The 18,403-nt window shown below is 47.8% G+C and overlaps 1 protein-coding gene across 6 annotated transcripts in view; it reads right to left on the bottom strand.

Annotated features, from left to right (window-relative positions):
- MACF1 (microtubule actin crosslinking factor 1) overlaps positions 1 to 11,997 on the bottom strand; it is a 286,862-nt gene extending 274,865 nt beyond the window's left edge. For all 6 annotated transcript variants that reach the window (XM_054998843.1, XM_054998846.1, XM_054998845.1 and 3 more), the window contains exon 1: positions 11,809 to 11,997. In XM_054998843.1, the coding sequence (XP_054854818.1) occupies positions 11,809 to 11,902 (94 nt within the window). In that variant the 5' untranslated portion in view covers positions 11,903 to 11,997. The remainder of the gene's footprint in view (positions 1 to 11,808) is intronic.
- Positions 11,998 to 18,403: the final 6,406 nt, after the last annotated feature.

Here is an 18,403-nt window from a genome sequence, read left to right as displayed (position 1 = left end):
ACTTCGGGATATAAGTGGAATACAAAATATTGGGGGAGGGAACCCCACAGAGCTGTTCAAGAAGCATCCTCCCCCCTTTCCCTGCTGAAATTTCTTTAGCAAGTGGATTCTAGGCGGGATGCAAAAGACTTCACTGAAGGAAAACAGGAAATAGAAATTGGATGAACAGCCACCTTTCATTTGCAGGAAAAGGACTTGTGTCCCAAAAGAGTCACTGTTCAGCAGCACAGAACAAGCCTGGCCAGATGTCTAGCAAATTTCAAAAATTTACAGGGCCGGCAGGAGAAACTTGTGGCTTATTCCAGGCCAAATTCATTAAAGCTGAACTCCAGAACCTGTTGTCAGTGCCAGGAAAAGAGATCTCTGTGAGCATGGTCTTTTAAGGCTTCTAGATGTGCATGCGCTACCGGGCACAGCCAAGCCCCAGCACCTGTCTTTCCAGAATACAAAGTGCAAGAATGAAGAAATCAAGCCTCTACCTGCCTACCACCTCATAATACAATATCCAAAACCACACATTTAGTCTGGACCTGGTTGCCAGCCAACTTTTCTAGTAACCATCAAGACTAGGGGGGGGGGTGCCTCTTGTACCACAGTGGCAAAGTAAGAGACCCATAGCAATGGAGTGGGAGGAAAGGTTACAAGGGATGGGAAACTGAGAGGGATCAGCAGTTCCAGTTGAGCAGGCAGAAGAGATGCCACAGCATCTGTGACGCCCTAGAAATTTCCTGAATCTCTATGGTAAATACAACAGGGACTGTGAAAGTCCTAGACTTTAGGACTTTCCGCAGTCCCTGTTGTATTTACCATAGAGACCTAGAGCACTGCTGATGCCATGATGTCACTTCCATCCACTCAACAGGAAGTGGTGTCATGGCGTTTGTGATGCAGCTCCTCCTCAAGTACTGTCCCCAAGTTCCTCTCAGGGTTTGTGAACTGGGAGCTGGCAACCTTATTCCAAAACACTATCAAAACCTGGAGCGACCGAGAGCGGGGGAGCTATTTCGTCTGGGCCATAAACTCAAAGGAGGCCTCTAAATTTTGACACTTCTTAATTTTTTGCCATGTGTCATTATTTTTATTATGGCTAGAGGCCTCAAAAGCTGGAAGTGGCTAGAATCTCTGTAGCCAGGTCAAAACCTGTTTTTATGTCAAGTGATTTGGAAAGTGCGTATTTTTGCAAGTCCTGTGATACCCTTTTCTTTCCTAAGCCTCTGCCACTGTCGTTTCCCCCTGCCACCAGAGGGCATTTTCAGGCTTAAATCAGCAATTGACATATTGCTATAGGATGACAACATTTTAACACTCTATGCGTTAGCGTTTCTGAATGTCCAGCTTTCGTTTTTTGGTTTTTTTAAAGAGCAAGTCTATAGCCCTTTTCATTGAAGATAAGCTTTTTTCCCTTATCTCCACATGAAAGAAGCCAGAGACTGATTTTTTTTAAAGGAAAGCTATTCAAGGACCCTAGTAGATAGTGTAACACTAGAACTGTATGTCAGTTGCATCTATGAATCCAAGGGGTGGGACTCCCCCACAATTTTTCATCTAGATGGCAGCACTTGCCGTTCAAACTTAGGATAGGGGCATGCAGACCGTGTGTGTGTAGCACACACACCCCACCAAACATGACTTCCAAACATGTTTGGCCAAAAGAGCCTGAAGTTCTCTGACAAAACAGTATCATCATCCTGGTTAATTTGCCACCAGTAAGTCACTACAGGATAATGTATTAAAGTGTGAAGTTCAACAGTTTTCTCCAGAGATTCTTAACAGGGGGGAGGCAAATGGGAGGGGGCATTTGGGCTTTTGTGATAAAAACACAGAGCCAAGATTTCTCCCCTAGGTGGCATCCAGCAAACAGGAATCCAGTCAACAAGTTGGAAGGTGGGCATCAGCGCTCAAGGGCCTCACTAAATGCATGCCTTAAGATCTGTGCATCATACACATATATCATAAACTAGCAACAAAGCCTGTTGTGGGGGAAAAATACAATGGGCTCTAAAAAACTGAATTGGCTCTCTGTGGGGCCTTGGGAGGGCCACTCCACCATGCTGGGCCTCTTCGCCACCTCTGTGGCTGCTGTGGGGCCTTGGGAGGGCCATGCCACCACGCCGGGCCTCCCTGCCACCTCCACGGCCCCTCAGATGCCTGGCGCAGGCCGAGTTGCCAGGCCCCCTTACCCTCCAGGTGGAAGACCTGGCACTCACTTTTGGGTCATCCTTGTGTGCAAAGCCCATGCACTCCCAGGCTGTGCAATGATGTCACTTCTGGGCCGTGACATCAATGCGCAAGCCACATGATGCCTTGAACCAAATCAGGTGGCTACAGAGCCCAGGATGGCTACTAGGGCAGCGCAACAGGCCTTGGAGCGCTCCTTCCCTCTGCAGTGAGCCAAATCTGACTCGTTTCGGGCCAAATCATGCCACTGAGGAGCCCAGGAGCACTGCCGAGGCAGCACAATGGGCCCTGGAGCACTCCTGCACTCCGCAGCCATCCAATTCAGCCCTAAACAAGCCCAATTCAGGACGAACTGGGCCGTGCGGAGCCTGGGAGCACTGGGGGGGGGGCAGAAAGGGACCTGGAATGCTCCTCCACTCCACAGCTGCCTGATTCGGCCCGAGGAAAGGAAGCAATACAAAAACAAATGCTGTCTCCCTGGCAGAAGAGGACAAACAGCAGGAAGCAACTTCTCTTTTAAACCACTTTCAGCTCTTAGAACAACTGCAGCTGTATCCAGGCTTAGATTCCAGCAGGGAGCATCAGGCTTGGTTTTCCAGATCAGGACATTAACACAGCTAGCTAAACCAGGTGGCCACTGTGGAGCTGGCAGCTCCACGGGGGCTGCTTGAGTGGTGCTTAGGTTGCAGCGGGACAGTGGGCATCAGTCAGGGCAATCTCAGTCCAACTCATCTGAGTCAGCTTGCCCCTGGCTCTCGTCCAGGGCAGCGGCCCCCCACCAGGAAGCTTCCTGTTATAGTACCAGTCCACTCTTGTTTCAAATCTTTGCTTCAAAAACAAAAGAGCTGCTCCGGGAAAATAGAACCTACAACCAATACAACCTGCCCGGAGTAAACGATCACAAAATAATTACAAAATATTGGTCGTTTTATAGATATAAAGTGCAACAGTGCTCAATAATAAATACAATCAATATCTACTATTTTATCAACAGGTACAAATATGTCTTACTAACAATATCCAACTGGTGGAAAAGATCACAATCTGTAAAGTTAGCACAATTTCTTTACAAAAATAATCCAATACAAATTCAATACAATTGTATTTCATTCTATAATTTTAAGAATGCATACAAGCATTCAGGCTGTGCTCATACAAAAATTGTAAAGAACACTCTCTATTGAAATCCGAAAGCCTGTAGAAGTCTGCGTTCCATGAAGCCATGCCTACGGGTTTTACCATCCTGAGCAAACCAACATGGTGATGTATTATTAATTGGAGTAATTGCTGTAAACAATGCCTATGAAGAAGTGAATGGACGAAACGGGATTGGACAATTTATGCTGTATTGTATATGACAGTTTCTATTGGATTATTTTTGTAAAGAAATTGTGCTGACTTTATAGATTGTGATCTTTTTTGTAATTATTTTGTGACTGTTTACTCCAGGAAGGTTGTATTGGTTGTAGGTTCAAATCTTTGCTCGGCACTCACAAACAATGTGCTCTCTCTTGCCATTAATTCCCAAAAAGGGAAATGGGATGTGCACCTACCAGCGCAGCAACAAGGGTACACACCTGAAGGCGCCCACTGATTCTCCTGCATTAACCTCAGAAACTGACCATTTTGCTTTCCTCCTCTTTGGCTCAGGGAACTGAAATAAGATAATCCACTCCAGAATCATCTGCACCATCTTTTTCACACACCAGGGCTACTAAAGTATCTTCCAGCGTTAACTCTGCCCCCATCTATCGCTGGTCAAGACAGTAGCTGAGCAAAGAAGGGACATGTCCAGCATCAGCTAGAGCACTGCTGCTGACTCCTGGAATGTTTTGTATATTAAAAATGCTGTATGACCAAAATAACAGTGCTGACCTCACAACTAGCCCTAAATGGAACTCCCAGCAGGGGAGGTTTTCTTTAAATAGCAAGCAGGCAGGAGCTCCATTACTGAAGTCCCTGAGAATCACGCCTGGCTTGCAGTACTGAATGACTTCCAATATATCCAGAAGACTTCCGGTTTCTTTTCTCTGCCCCTGAAAGTGAAAGGCAAGGCTCTAGCCAGATCTTCTGGGAATCAAAGAGAAACACCCCAAAGCAGAGACTGGGAACTGAGGGCGTTACAGCCCTTCCCAGCCAGCACTTGGCTCTTCACTCCCACTGTTGGTTTCACAACAAAATCAAGAACCCAAAATCTGCAGAGTTTTTTAAACTTGCCAGCAGAATGAATTTTGCAAAAGACGCTTTTCAGATCCAAGCAAGGTAATGGGGGGGGGGAATGGAATGGGAAGCAAACTTGATGCAGCTAGGACTGCCGGAATGGGCAAATTCTTCAACGATCCCCATTTGGGAACGCAGCTCTGGCTGGGGAGCTGTGGGAAAGCACCTGATGCGCTCGAAGGCTGGGTGTGTAGATCCTCTCTGTTGCCTCACGATCAGCTCAAGACGCTAATCAGCCCAAGCGGAGTTAATAACTACAGCAAATCAGTTCCCCAGTTTGCCAAGGCAAGAGAGTCTGGAGTCTGAAGAAGAAGGTGACGCAGCTCTCGGCAAAGTACAGAGCAGAGAGCCGGTCCAAGAAGGAGGCTAGAAAGAAGGTAAAGCAAAAAGAAACATTCTTGCCAACTACATGCTACCAGTCAACCACCCCACGTGGCTGAGGATAGTTTATTGCAAGGAGTGATAGGGGAGAGGCTGTCGCTCAGGGGGGCAGAGTATCTGCTCGGCAAGCAGAAGGTTCCAGGTTCAGCATCTCCAGTGAAAAGGATCAGGTAGCAGGTGATGTGAAACCTTGGAGAGCCACTGCTCATCTGAGTGGACAGTACTGATCTTGAGGGACCAATGGTCTGATTCAGTACAAGGCAGCCTCATGTGAGTTCAGTGATGAGATCCAGACTTTCTGGGACCCAGACTCCTGCCCTCCTGCCCCTTGTGCCATTGCCAGGTTTTAATCTACAATTCTGCACTGGAATTGGCAGAAAAACAATGAGCCAAGAGCCCCACTGAGCAGCCGATACCAGCACACAGGCAACTCCCAGAAATTTAAGTCAACACCTTAGGCAACCTAAAGAAAGATGTCCAAGTCTTTGAACCGCAGACCAAAAGGAAGCATCAGGCAGCTAGAAGAAGGCCTGAAAACTACCAAAAACCAAGCCTATCACCACTTCCTTCACCTGCCCCCCCCAACCCAGACTGCAGTGTGCCAACCAGCACAGGACAGATGAGCAACATAAGGGTTCCTGCTCAGCAGTCAACCTAGGGTTGCCAACTCTGGGTTGGGAAATTCCTGGAGATTTGGGGGTGGCTCCTAAGGAGGGCAGAGTTTGGAGAGAAGGACCTCAGCAAGACAGTAATACCAAAGGGTCTACCCTCCAGAGCATCCATTTTCTTTAGGGGAAGTGTCATGTGAAGATCAGTTGTAATTCTGGGAGGTCTCCAGGTTGGCAACCTTGTCAGCTCTAGGAGACCCAAACAAACCAGACCAGCAATACATTGTACAGAAAAACACAAAGAAATCCCAGGAACTTCTACTTTAAAAAAGTAGTAGTAGCAGTTAACTAACAGAGCTGAATTTTAGTTGAGCAGCAGGTGCAGCTTCAAAGCCTTACACAAGTCCTTGTCCCCCCACCCCACAGTGAGAGGGAACAGAACGGTGCCAAATAATGCAAAGTACAGAATTCTGCCTTTTTTTCACATCTACGGGGCTCAGAAGTTAGAGTATACATGGCCAAGACGGGTCCCATGGCGCCTGCTGGGTCCCACTGGCTCTTCTTCACTCACATGAATACAGTGTGAGAGGTGAACCCTATTTAATTAGGACCCACTGGCTTTGCCAATTCTCAGCACTTTTGGTCTCAGGCCATCCATTAAATCCGTCAGGAAGAGGAGATCAAAGCCGTTCTCAATTAGCTCCTGGCGATGCACCTTCCCTCCCAGAGCAAGCCATGCCAGACCTTCTTGCGTCAGAATTGAGGAGGCAAAAAGGGAGGGACCAGGACCAGGGACAACAAGGTTGGGCCTGCAAAGCACCGGGAACAGAAAACCTCTTGTGCCAAGCCAAAAGGCCACAAGAAAATTAAAAATGGAGGAGGACAGAGGACCACAGTGAATAGGTTACCTCAGAAAGCAGGAACAGTCCAGTGGTTCACTGGAGCAGAAAAAGGCACCAGGTTCAAATCGCCACTCAATTGCCACTACATGGGCAATTTCAGCATACAAGAGACCCAGGCAGGCATTGCAGTGGTACACTAACGTTGCATGTGTAGTGGCCTGGCTATATGAAACTGCCTTATACTGAATCAGACCATTGGTCCATCAAGGTCAAAATTGTCTGTTTCGAAATACTAGGAACTAGCACCAAATATTTGGACATCTGAGAGACCTGGTGCTGGAGCGGAAGGGGGGCATTTCCTACCTATCGCAGCCTCTGCTCACAAATGGTGGTTTTCAAGGGAGTCTTGAAAGCCGGAACGGTAGACAATGCCTTTGAGTTCAATAATTCTCTGTCCAGATGTTCCAATCTTCACAACCACCCACTCCCACTCGGTTGCAACTTCAGAGCCGTACAGTTGACATCACCGTTGCCTGGATGACAGCTTACTTCTGGCTGGCTAGACTGGAGCAGCCAGTCCTCACAGATGCTGCTTAGCACGTGAGCACAATATTATTGTAATCTGTCAGCAGAAAGTGGGACAAAACTCCCTGTTTATCTAGAAAACCCACTGGACAGGATTTCCATCCTCTTCGTGTGGAGAATAATTAATTAACTCCTCAACAGAACGGGGAGTGATAGCAAAACCTGGGCTCGGGCAACATGTGGCATGCAGCAATAAGAACATAAGAAGCGCCATGCTGGATTAAATCAATGGTTCATCTAGTCAAGCACCCTCACACAGTTACCAGCCATCATCATCATCACATTTGATTTATATACCGCCCTTCAGGACAACTTAATGCCCACTCAGAGCGGTTTACATAGTATGTTATTATTATCCCCACAATAAAACACCCTGTGAGGTGGGTGGGCTGAGAGAGCTCCAGAGATCCGTGACTAGCCCAAGGTCACCCCGCTGGCTTTAAGTGGAGGAGTGGGGAATCAAACCCGGCTCTCCAGATTAGAGTCCCACGCTCTTAACCACTACACCAAACTGGGTCCCATGACAGACAGGCCAAGGCCTTCTCTTTATGCTGTCTCTCATTTTTTTTTTACCATAGCTTGTCATTTTTTAAAATGTTGAGGTAAAACATTCACCAACATGCCACCCCTCTTCCTGGCTGGCCTCTTATCCCACTCCCTAGCCACTGTGCCCACGATTGAGAGTGGGACCACTGAGGGAGTGTGTGAGCCAAGACGTCACCTCACCTAGGCCACAATCCTAAAAACACATTCCTGGGAGCAAGCTTCCAAGTAGATGCAGCTAGGATTGCTCCTTTAAACTCTTTGGCTGTGCTGTGTACCCTATTGGTTCCCCACTGCATGTTTATTCATCCACCCCGCCCTTCCACTGCATGATCTACAATTGGGATCAGACCAAGCTTTGGCCGGATTCTCCTGCGAAGCTCACAGACAGAGGTGCAAGCATCAGCTGCTGCCTGTCTTCTGCATCTGGTCATCAGAGATGCACTGCTTCTGAATACAGAAGTTCCATTCTCCGTTGCTTTGCCTAACAGCCACTGACAAGCCTGTTTTCCGTGAGTCTATCAACTTTTCTTTAAAGTTACCCAAATAAGCGGCCATTGCCATACCTCATGCCGATGAGTTCCATGTAAGAAACCTCCACCTCGGTATATGGAGTTTCCCTTTAGCCATCATTGAGGGACCCTCTCTCCCTTGACTCTGATAAAACAAGAACATAAAAATCCATCCTGGCACGTGCTGCTCTTTTGGATGAGGCAGGCCAAGATTTGCTGCAGTCGGTATGTTTTCTGGATTGTGAGCAATCAGAGACTTACGATCCAGGCATACTGCAGGAGATACCAGGAGCCTGGGTCAGCTCCACAGGACAGCATGGCTGGGGGCCCAAGACCTCAACAACACTGCCGTTCTTCATTTGCACCCGGAAAGGTAAGAAGCAGCATAAAAGAATCAATGGTCTGCTCGCCTACCTCTGCTAGCTTTGGGAGGCTCGGAAGGAGACCTGCTCCAAAACCTTGGCACCAACACTGCTGGAGCACACCTCTTTGACCAAGGGGCGCAACCCTAGAGGATGGCCTGGAGCACCTGCCAAATCCTTTTATTTTAATGCCAGACTGCCTTTCCCAGCCCTGCCCTGCTGGAACTCCATGGGCCAACAGAGAAAACTGGGCTAGGATCTGAGACATTCAGGCTCCCTTGGCACTCTCTCTCAGTTTGATCCCATGCTTACTGGGACAAGAAGAGCAAGCCTTCTTTCTTTCCCTGCTTTTACATGTAATGTGTGAACCACCCTCCATCTTAGGTCTCTTTTTTTTAAAAAGGCATAAAGAACAGCAAGCAACTCCAAAGGTCTGGCTTTAACACAAGCCCTGTAAAGACAGTACCAAGCGTTACTAATTTAAAAATACCATATAAATATAAGGAGGAGCTTCACCAAAGAGAACGCTTTGCACATTCCAAAAGGGTGACCAAAAATATTCTCCTTCGCAGGCTTGCTTGCCGCAGCATGTCTTAAATTTAGAGAGCACCCAAACACCCGCTTCTTATCCCATAAGAAATTGGCCTTTGTATCACACATGAATGCACACATGAAGCTGTCTTAGACTGAATCAGACCTTCGGTCCATCAAGGTCAGTACTGTCTACTCAGACTGCCAGCAGCTCTCCAGGGTCTCAGGCAGAGGTCTTTCACATCACCTACTGCCCAGTCCTTTTAACTGGAGATGCTGGGGATTGAACCTGGGACCTTCTGCATGCAAAGCAGATGCTCAACCGCTGAATGACAGCTTCTTCTCCAATGTATCCACTGGCTTTGGGATATTTTGCAAGGCAAGTTTTCCTACAAGCCCCGTAACGGCCATTCCAAAAAAGAAAGAGAAGGGCAACAACAATCCATGCTGGTTAATGAAAACCAATTGGTGCCACGGTTCTCACAAGGGAAGTGGCCCAGCTGGGAATAATCTTGTTTACGATGCATGCCTACCAAAGGGAAATCAATGTTTAAACCATAAAATGCTCTCCCCTTTTATAATTTATTCAATCCTTTGGTCATAAAAGCAGCACAAGAGAAGAAGAGTCCAATCTGTTCAGCTCACTCAAGAGATGGACGGGCTTCTAAGTGGGGTTTTTCCCTCCGTCAGCTATCAATTACGGTCTTCTTTTTCTAGAACTAGTTTGTCTCCACTTTCTTCCTCCCACCTCTCTTCTCACAGACAATTTTCTGCCATGTTCAAAGATATGTTTGCAGAAGGTGGGGATCAAATGGGATCTCCTGAAAAAGCTGTAACTGCGATCAGTGGTTTCACCACCCCCACCCCCAGCTACTAGGGATACCTGTTAGCAGAAAACCGTGACAAGAAGCCGAGATCTGAGGAGCCACCTCATCCAGCATCCCATCCGTAACCACAGCAGGTGAGACGTCCCCAGGAAGCCCACAAGCAAGGCATGAAGGCAACAACCCTCCCCAACGGTTCATCTCTAGCTTCCAGTTTTCAAAGGTAGACTGCTGCTGAACATTCTGCTTAGCTAGTGTGCCTAAGCCACTGAGAAACCCATCGTCTATGAATTTGTCTAATCCTTTTTAAAAATTAAACAAAAAAGTCCTCATCTAGCCCAGCAGACAGCTTCTACTATGATTAAGTATTCAAAATGAATTTCAAAGGCCTCTTTTTAAAAAAGACCTATCCTTTTTTATTGATCACTTTCTGTGTACATGGTCGTTTACAACAAGAATAAAACATTAGATAGGTCCCTGCCCCAAGGAGTCTGAAGTCTAACTATGGGGGGGAAAGAAGGGGGTAGGGAAAGGCTACCAAGGGAACAAAAGCTAGCCATAGATAAAACTGAAAGGGGGTGTGATTTGAGAGCAGCCACAGAAGGGAGATCTAGGCCAGCTCCTCACAGTCAAACGAGACCCAAAAGGACACTTCAAACCCTATCCAGACTGGAAGCTATATAACCCACCAAAACTGTCACGAAGCTCTGTGCAGAACACCACGTTCTAAAAACTGGAAACATCTTGAAAACAATAATAGAACACTGTTTCACAAGCCACATGTATTGTATCCTGTATTCCAATGCACAGTTGCAGTTTGGGAAGTTGGCAGTTTGATCTTAAGGCTCTCGCTGTTTTCACCGTCTATCTTGAAAGTAACCTTCCAATAGGGAAGTAGGGATCGCCTGTGCAGAACAGCAAGTTAAGCATCCCTCAGTCCAATGGAAGAATGGAGCACGCGCAGATTCTCACAGAAACTAAAAACGTTTCATTTTCAAGGTATCCCAAATTTCCCCTTAAATTCTATCCAATTCTATCCCCTTAAATTCTATCCCAAAAAACTGGATAATGCAGGCAGGAGTCTCTCTTTGTAGTCATTTCTGGAGTCTGAGAAGGCTCAACCACTGCAGCAGTTCTCTCCCCGCTACAAAAGTAAGTTTTGCAAAGCCAACCCTTCTTAGGCTTATTGGGAAGGGGCAGTTTTAGACTCATAGCAACCAAACGCCTCTTCCTTCCCAGATCACCCCACTGAAAAAAAGAAAAGGAAACCCGCCGGCCTTTGTGTGCTGCATTCACAGGCAGGGCTGAAGGTTTGGCTGCGAAACTTCCACAGCCTCTTTGGGACTGGATCCAAAAGGGAAAACATCACAGAAAGGTGCATAAGAATGCGCCGACAGGAACACACACACCGGCAACAACCAGAAAGCAGCACAATCGCCCCCGAGGAACTGCCTACTCATTGCTTATGTCCGCCTAAAAGCAGGGCTACAGCCGAAGCCGGGCAAGGCAGGGAGCAGCCCAGGGCAGGCGGTGAGCACCGTTTCGGGGGGGGGGGGGAGGTTGAAGCAGGGCAGAAGAAGGGGCTCCCCCAATGCTCATATTATTAGAGTCTCCTTTGTTTAATTCATCCCCCCCCCTTAAATTCGGGTGTGCGTGGAAATTCAACCTCCCACCCTGCAAGACGAATGCACGGGCCAGAGCGGGCGGAAGGCTTGGAAAGGCCCGTTTGCCGCCGCCGCCGCCTGCCCAGCGTGGCCTCCCGGCTGAACACCCTGACTAGAAGCTCGCCAATATCCGGAGCCGGAGAGAAGGGAGAGCGGGACAGCCTGCCTCGGGCTGCGCAACGTGGCCCAGGCTGGCCAGGAACCGAACCGGCCGGCAGGAAAAGAGACACCCCCCCCTCCGCCGTGACGCCAGTCCGCCCAGAGGCTGACCCAGCCGGCACGGAGCCGGCAAAGGCGGCCACTCTCCCGGCTGGGCGGTCTGACAGCCAGCCGCCCCCGCCTGGCTACTTTTCGCCTCCTTCGGGCTAGGAGATGGGGGGAGCGCTAGCCCCTTCTCCCTTCACTCCAGCCTGGAAAGAAGGAACGGCGGAGGAACTGGAGCGGGTCGGGGAGGGGGCGAGATCCTGGGTATCAATCCGGGTCCAAGGGGCTGGGGGGGGTCCCGCCGAACGCACAAAGAGATGCTGCCGGAGCGCCCCCTGCCCTCCCCCGGCCCACCTTTGTAGCGCTCCAGGACATCCTCGTACGCCTGCACGAACTCCTTCTCCTGGCTCCGGTTGAGTGGCAGCTGCCCCGGCACGTAGCCGGCCATGGCGGGGCCCGGCCGGCGCGTTGCCGGCGGCCGATCCCTTTGTGCGGACGGAGCCTCCTCGGGCGCGAGGCGGGGAGGAAAGCGGCGCCGTGCGCTCTGCGCTCTCCCAGGCCGGCCACTGGAGCGCCGCCGCCTCTTCCCTTCTCTTCCCGGCCTCCCGGCTCAAGCTCCACCCGCTGCTGTCACGGAGGCCCAGGCCGGCCCCCGCCTTGCCTTGCCTTGCCTTCGCTTCTTTCCCGGCCCGGCAAACGGCGAGGGCGCCCGGCGGACGACAGGAGAACTGCGAGAGCAGAGCCGGATCCAGCCCGGGAAGAGCCCCAAGTCCAGCTCCCGAACTAGGCGGGGCGACGATTGGCTGCAGGCGGCGGTCAGACAACGTCAGAACCCGACCGGACGGCTAAATGCGAGTCGAAGGAGGGGAACGGACAGTAGGGATGCCAACCCCCAGGTGGGAACTGGAGATCTGGAATTACAACTGATCTCCAAACTACAAACATCAGTTCCCCTGAAGAACACGGCTGTTTCGGAAAGCATGCCTATGGCATTATATCCAGCTGAGGTCCCTCCCCAAACCCCACCCTCGAAGCTCCAGGATTTTCCCAACCCAGAGTTAGGGACCCTAACCAAAAGACAGGAAAGCACATACACACGCACAAACACACACACCCCGCCCAGATCTGGCTCTAGGAAGGAAGGGAACTGGCAAGGATGGCAGTCACAAGGAGACACTGCAGCAAAGCCCCAACCCAGACCCCAGAGACAGCAGGGAGGACGTCAAGAAAAACGGAATCCCCTCAGAAGGAAGCCAGGGAGGGAACTGGACCCTGTCCTAGCAAGGCAAAAACCTCAGCACCCAACCAGTGTAGCTGCAGCCCCCTCCTTCCACAAGCCCTCCCCACACACCTGGCATTCCTCCCCACTGCAGTTCCCTGACTTTGCACCCAGGGCAGACTAGGAGCCCCCTGTGACAAGAATAGCATCCAGCCTGCCCTTCTCCATCAGTGCCAAGCACCCCACTGGCAATAAAAGAATTGGGGTTGTGGGGTCATGCCACAGCCCATCTGCTGATGGAGATGGGGGGGGGGCTCATTGCAGGACAAACTACCATCACCAAGACGGCCAAAAGTAGTATTTGGCGTTACTTTGCTCCCCTTCAAACAGCAGTGAGGTAGGGGGAGATTGCACACATTATCATGTAGTCCTAAACCTTCCTGGTTTTCCCTGGCTCCGATCTGCATTTCCAAGCCTACTTTGCTATGCTCTTTCCTTAAACTTCATACCGCTAGCCCTGTTCACATGTTACAGTAAACACGCATACATCCTATGAGTATATGCATACATCTATTTGCATGAAAGAATCAACATGTGTAGACTTTACTAATGAAACTGGGGTCCAATGCTTGGATAATTGTGGAGTTTATACCACGCATTCAGCTGCCCATACGTTGAATATAATGTGAAAATTACTCAACACACATAACTCAACACACATATAAAGAAAAATAATCAATTATACATGTGTTCACTGTAACTTGTGAACAGGGCTCTAGGGCATTTGAGGTATGGATGGGAAGGTGTGGCTTTTTGCACCTTTCTGGCCACATCCAACCTCATTTCCCCTTTGCATCTGCCATTTCATCCCCTTCCAGTTTTTCTAAAGTATTGTTAGTGGTTAGAGTGTCAGACTAGGATCTGTGAGACCCAGGTTTGAATCCCCAGTCTGCCATGGAAGCAGCAAGTCCATATTGTTTCCCAAAGCATTTGGGCCTTGTAAAAGGGACTGTTTTGCTACTTAGATCACTTGGCCTTAATAATAGTAGTTTCTCCCTGAGCCAGGCTGGCCCTGAAGGTAATTTGGGTGAACAGATGCCGTTGTTACTACTGGTCTGCATAGCATGTGACCTCCTGAGCCAAACACACCCCACTAGGCAACTCTAATGGCCCACTGGGGTGCAAGAACCCACCCGTTTTTTGCTTCCTACCCAGAACTACAAGAATGGGGTGGGAGGCTGGTAAGCACCTGGCAATGCACATTATGTAGCAGGTGCTCAGCTCAGAAGGTCACAAGGTACTCACATTTACCCCTCATTTCAATCAGATATAGCTGAAAAGGTCAAAAGAGATGTTTGTCAGGGCTGTGTTTTTCCAACATGTAACAGTTTGGAATAGAAGAAATTTGTAGTGTTTTTAAGAGGGCCTCATAGCAACTGCAGAAAAGAGGGGAGGAATAAAGAAGAAAAAATAAATTAAGAGCTTGAGTGGCATCTGGTGGAGAAACTGGAGCAGTGCAGGAAAAGACAAAATATCCCCTCACTTCTCCTTTGGGGTGCATCTTCAAGGGAAGGGAAGGGGGGTTCAGAATCGGCAGGGACTAGGTTTGAACAATAATGAAGTCTTGAGATCTATAACATATACCTGAGGAGGCAGGGCATGTTCTCCTGACTGCTATGGGCTCGGTTATTTATGATGACAAGAAGATATAAAGGAAGGAAGCTCAGAGGGGGGGAAGTGATGAGTGGTGGTAAGTGCGCATGCGCGTAACTGTGGGGGGTAAGCTTTACATTAATCAAGTATCCATTAGGTAAGGTAGGGGACTCATTTTCAAAGGAAGAGTTTAAGTTTCCCTTTGTGGAGGTTTTCAGGCAGCCCTGCGATAAGGCAAGATAGGTAACTGGTACTAGGACATGATACATGATAGATTGAAACACACACACCTCAGTTAGGGTATGATGACCCAGAAATAAGCCCCTCTGAAAGGACCAGGAAGAGCTGTGAAAAAATGGCATTCCTATTCCTGTCTCTGAAGCTTGTACAGAAAATCTCCCCAGGGATTGTGCCTTGTGTTAAAGTGGGATGCCATTCAGATTTTCCATCTCGGATACCAAAATGTGTTGAGGGGATTCAGAGGTGACAGCTGTTCCACCCCCAAAGTGGGCAATATTATTCCCGCTAATAATGCATACTGTAGCCTCTCTGCTGATCAGTATGGAAGTGAAACGAGGCTACCCTCAAATCTGAAAAACAGTAGCAACTTCTTGTTGTTTGAATCTGTAGATTGCAAATAGAGGAATCCACTTCCGAAAGCTCCTTTGTGTTTAAAAAAGCAGCTATGCTGCTTTACTGTGTGAAGGAACTTTTATCCATCTGGAGCCATTCCACAAAGTGAGCTTCTGCCTGCCGTCTGAAGCAGCGAAGTCCATTCTCCCACCCCGGCGTTCTTTTTCCTCATTCTGGCACATGTGTGAATGGGGCGTTCAAGAACCAGGCCTGGGGAAGAGAAGGCCTCTTTAAGTTAGGCTGAGAGTTGTTTAAATCTTAAGTCTTTTGGGCAGAGGAGCTCCTTCAGTCTGTGGGGCATCTTGCAACCAGGTTGGCGGGGGGGAGGTAGAAAGCTCAGAGGGAAAGTCACACACGCTCAATGGGCCTGGAACCATGGCAACCAACAGAATGGCTGCTCAGCCATCTGTGTTGCCCTGGCAACAGGGTAAGCGCCTTCTTCCATTTCACTTGCTGCTGGGTTTGGCGGGCCCAGTTGAGGGGCACCAGTGAAACCATGGGGAGGGTGCCTCCCAGGCAGGACCCTTGGCAAGGGTGCAGGATGGATGCAAGTTACTCCTTTTGTGGAAGATGTGAAGATAAAAACATAATCAAGGCTCCGGACCATACTGAGCTTTTGAAAAGGCCAAGCTCAATACATATCATTGCATCCCTACAAAGGAGGGAGGTATTTAAAAAGCAGCTTTGGTGGCAAGCAGGATGTTTCCCCTTTGGTGCTCTCCCCCTCCACTGTTTTTTCAAAAGACATTTTTCTCCTAATGATCAAAAGAAAATCCCCATTTGGAGAAAAACAGCTTTAAAAGCAGTGCTTGGGCACGAAAGTATGGGCGGAGTCCATATGTATTTTAATTCCCACCCTACCCATGCTTAAGGTCTGCCCACTGTCCTATCTAGTTGCAAGGTCAACATTCACAGCTCTGTATTGCAAACATTACTTCTTTCAGCTGTACATGTCCTTGTAGAGTAGACCAGTATTATTAGGCCCTCTGAAAGGTCTCAGTAGAATAGAGAAATATTTTTGGGTTTTTTTCTTTCAAACATACAAGGAGCTCAATACAAATAGCCAGCGCAGTGCAGTGATGACAGGGAGACCCGGGTTCAAAGTCTCACTTGCTATTCAACTTAGTGATGATCTTGAGACAGTCACTCTCTCAGCCTAACCTACCTTACAGGGTTGTTATGAGAATGAAAAGGAGAAGTGCTTGGGTTTGGCTGGATTCTGACTCTTGTCTAGCATAGTCAAAGTTTAAAATCCAAGTTTCAATGGTAAATTTAGCATATGCTTTTATCTCCCCTACTGAAATCAACTAAGATATGATATGATCATAAATAATATGCTATGATTGTGTGTGTGTGTATGGGGGGAACTGTTGACAGAGTATTTACACAACAATAGTCAAGCAAACTGATTTCCAACAGCAACCCACAGTGTTTTCAAGGCAAGAGACGAATGGAGCGGTGGTATTTTCCATCGCCTGCTTTTGCCTAGCAACCCTGGACAATTTCTTGGTGGTCTCTCATTCAAGTACGAACCAGGGCCAACTCTGTTTAGCTTCCAGGATATGAAGAGATCAGGATAGTTTGGACCAGTCAGGTCAGGATTACGCTACATTGCCTATCAGCTGCCTCAGCCATGGTGATATGGTAAAACAGAGTGTACGTACATTTTGATGTAGTGAACAGCAAGGGCAAGTCACAGATTGTTAACACAGTGTAGCTGCTATAAGGAAAATGTGGCAATTGGGCGGCAGGGCAGGGGGACCCACCAGCAGGGCCTTAGGAACTGCAAAGGCTGTGTACTATGGTGAGCAAGAAGGCAGGGAGTCAAAGGCTGATTCCGCACACGTTGGATAATGCACTTCCAATCCTCTTTATTGATCATTTGGAACGGATTTTTTCATGTGCGGAACAAAAAAATCCACTTCAAATGACTGATAAAGTGCGTTGAAAGTGCATTATCCAACGTGTGCGGAATCAGCCAAAGAAAACAGATATGTGAAGGCTGGGAACTCCACACTGGCTGCGTGCTGGAGGTTGGTGGCTATATGCTCTTGACAGAATGTCAGAAGGACTACATTTCAAAGTAACTAACCAAATATCTTGGATATAGCCAAGAACGTGGGATAACCGTTGCTGGTATTCTTGACTAAAAGATAATAGAGGAAGCTTCTGCAGGCCAGAAGCAGCGATGGTGTGATCTCTTGGCTAAACAGGCCAACTAGGGAATCCAGAAACGCACAACAGAATAGCCTTGCAGAGGGACAAAGAACAAAATATGGCCTTTGGTAAATTAGAAATAGTATTATTAATATCGATAGACATAATATGTCTGGGCTCAGGTGCAAGAAGCATCTAAGTATGGCAAGAATGTCCAGCTAAATATAGAAGTAAAGATAGTTTTCAACAAATGAGAAACTAGTTATGATCCCTATTTTTTATATTCTTTGTTATGATAAAAAGTAGTAGGAATGAACTAACATAGTTTTGATATATTTGAATATAGATAACTTTGTATGGTATTTGAAGTTATAAGATAACTTAGGTAGCTAAAAATGTGATCCCTTTCAGTTGGGACAGCTAGCTATTGGTAGAAGATTACTCTGAAAACCTATAAATGTAGAAAACTGAATTATCCATAATGTCTTCTTTGAAGATGCTCTGTGTCTATAACTTTTTTGCATTTAGTAAGAAATAATTAATGGGCTCAAGTAATCTATTTAAATTACCTATGTAAAACCAATGGATGGTATTCACTTAAGTTAGTCCATGTGTAAATAATTATGTTTAATTCAAAAAGATTAAATGGTGGCGAGATTCTCTAGCAATAATTTTACTCATGTACTATACCCAAAATGAACCAATAACGTTATTGAGGTGTACCTCTTGCACGAAGATTAATGATCTGATATAAGAAACTAACTAGATGCCTTGGACTTCTTAAGTGCATGTCTAAATCTGAATCAGGCCTGACCAGGGTCAAAGGGAACCCAAACCTTCACTTACAGGTCTTTTGCAGTACATATAAAAAACATACATACATATTTATATATGTAAATATATGTTTTCTTCCCCCCCAATTTCCACTCCTGGGCTTTATAGTGCTGATGCTGAACGTTGCCGTTTCAAATATTACAGAATACACAGCTTGAGTCTGGAGACCACACCCTGTGTAACAATCAGATGTGTTGCAAATTCTCTTCAAATCCTATGCGTGCAATGGCTGGTTCAGATGAGGATGACAACACACCATCTTCCTGACCTGAAACAGCCTGGGGCACCACTGGTTGACCCACTGGGGAACGTGGGTTTCCCCAACAAGCCAAACAGTACCCCCCCCCAGGACTATTTCAGGTCCAGAAAATGGAGTGGGGTGGGGTGGGGCTGAAGCTCACATGAATTCTACAGCCCTGACTCAAATCAAGAATTACACATGTGGGAACTGAA

The sequence above is a fragment of the Eublepharis macularius genome, chromosome 15, assembly GCF_028583425.1.
Source record: "Eublepharis macularius isolate TG4126 chromosome 15, MPM_Emac_v1.0, whole genome shotgun sequence".
Lineage (NCBI taxonomy): Eukaryota > Metazoa > Chordata > Lepidosauria > Squamata > Eublepharidae > Eublepharis > Eublepharis macularius.
This window is presented reverse-complemented; position numbering and strand designations above follow the sequence as displayed.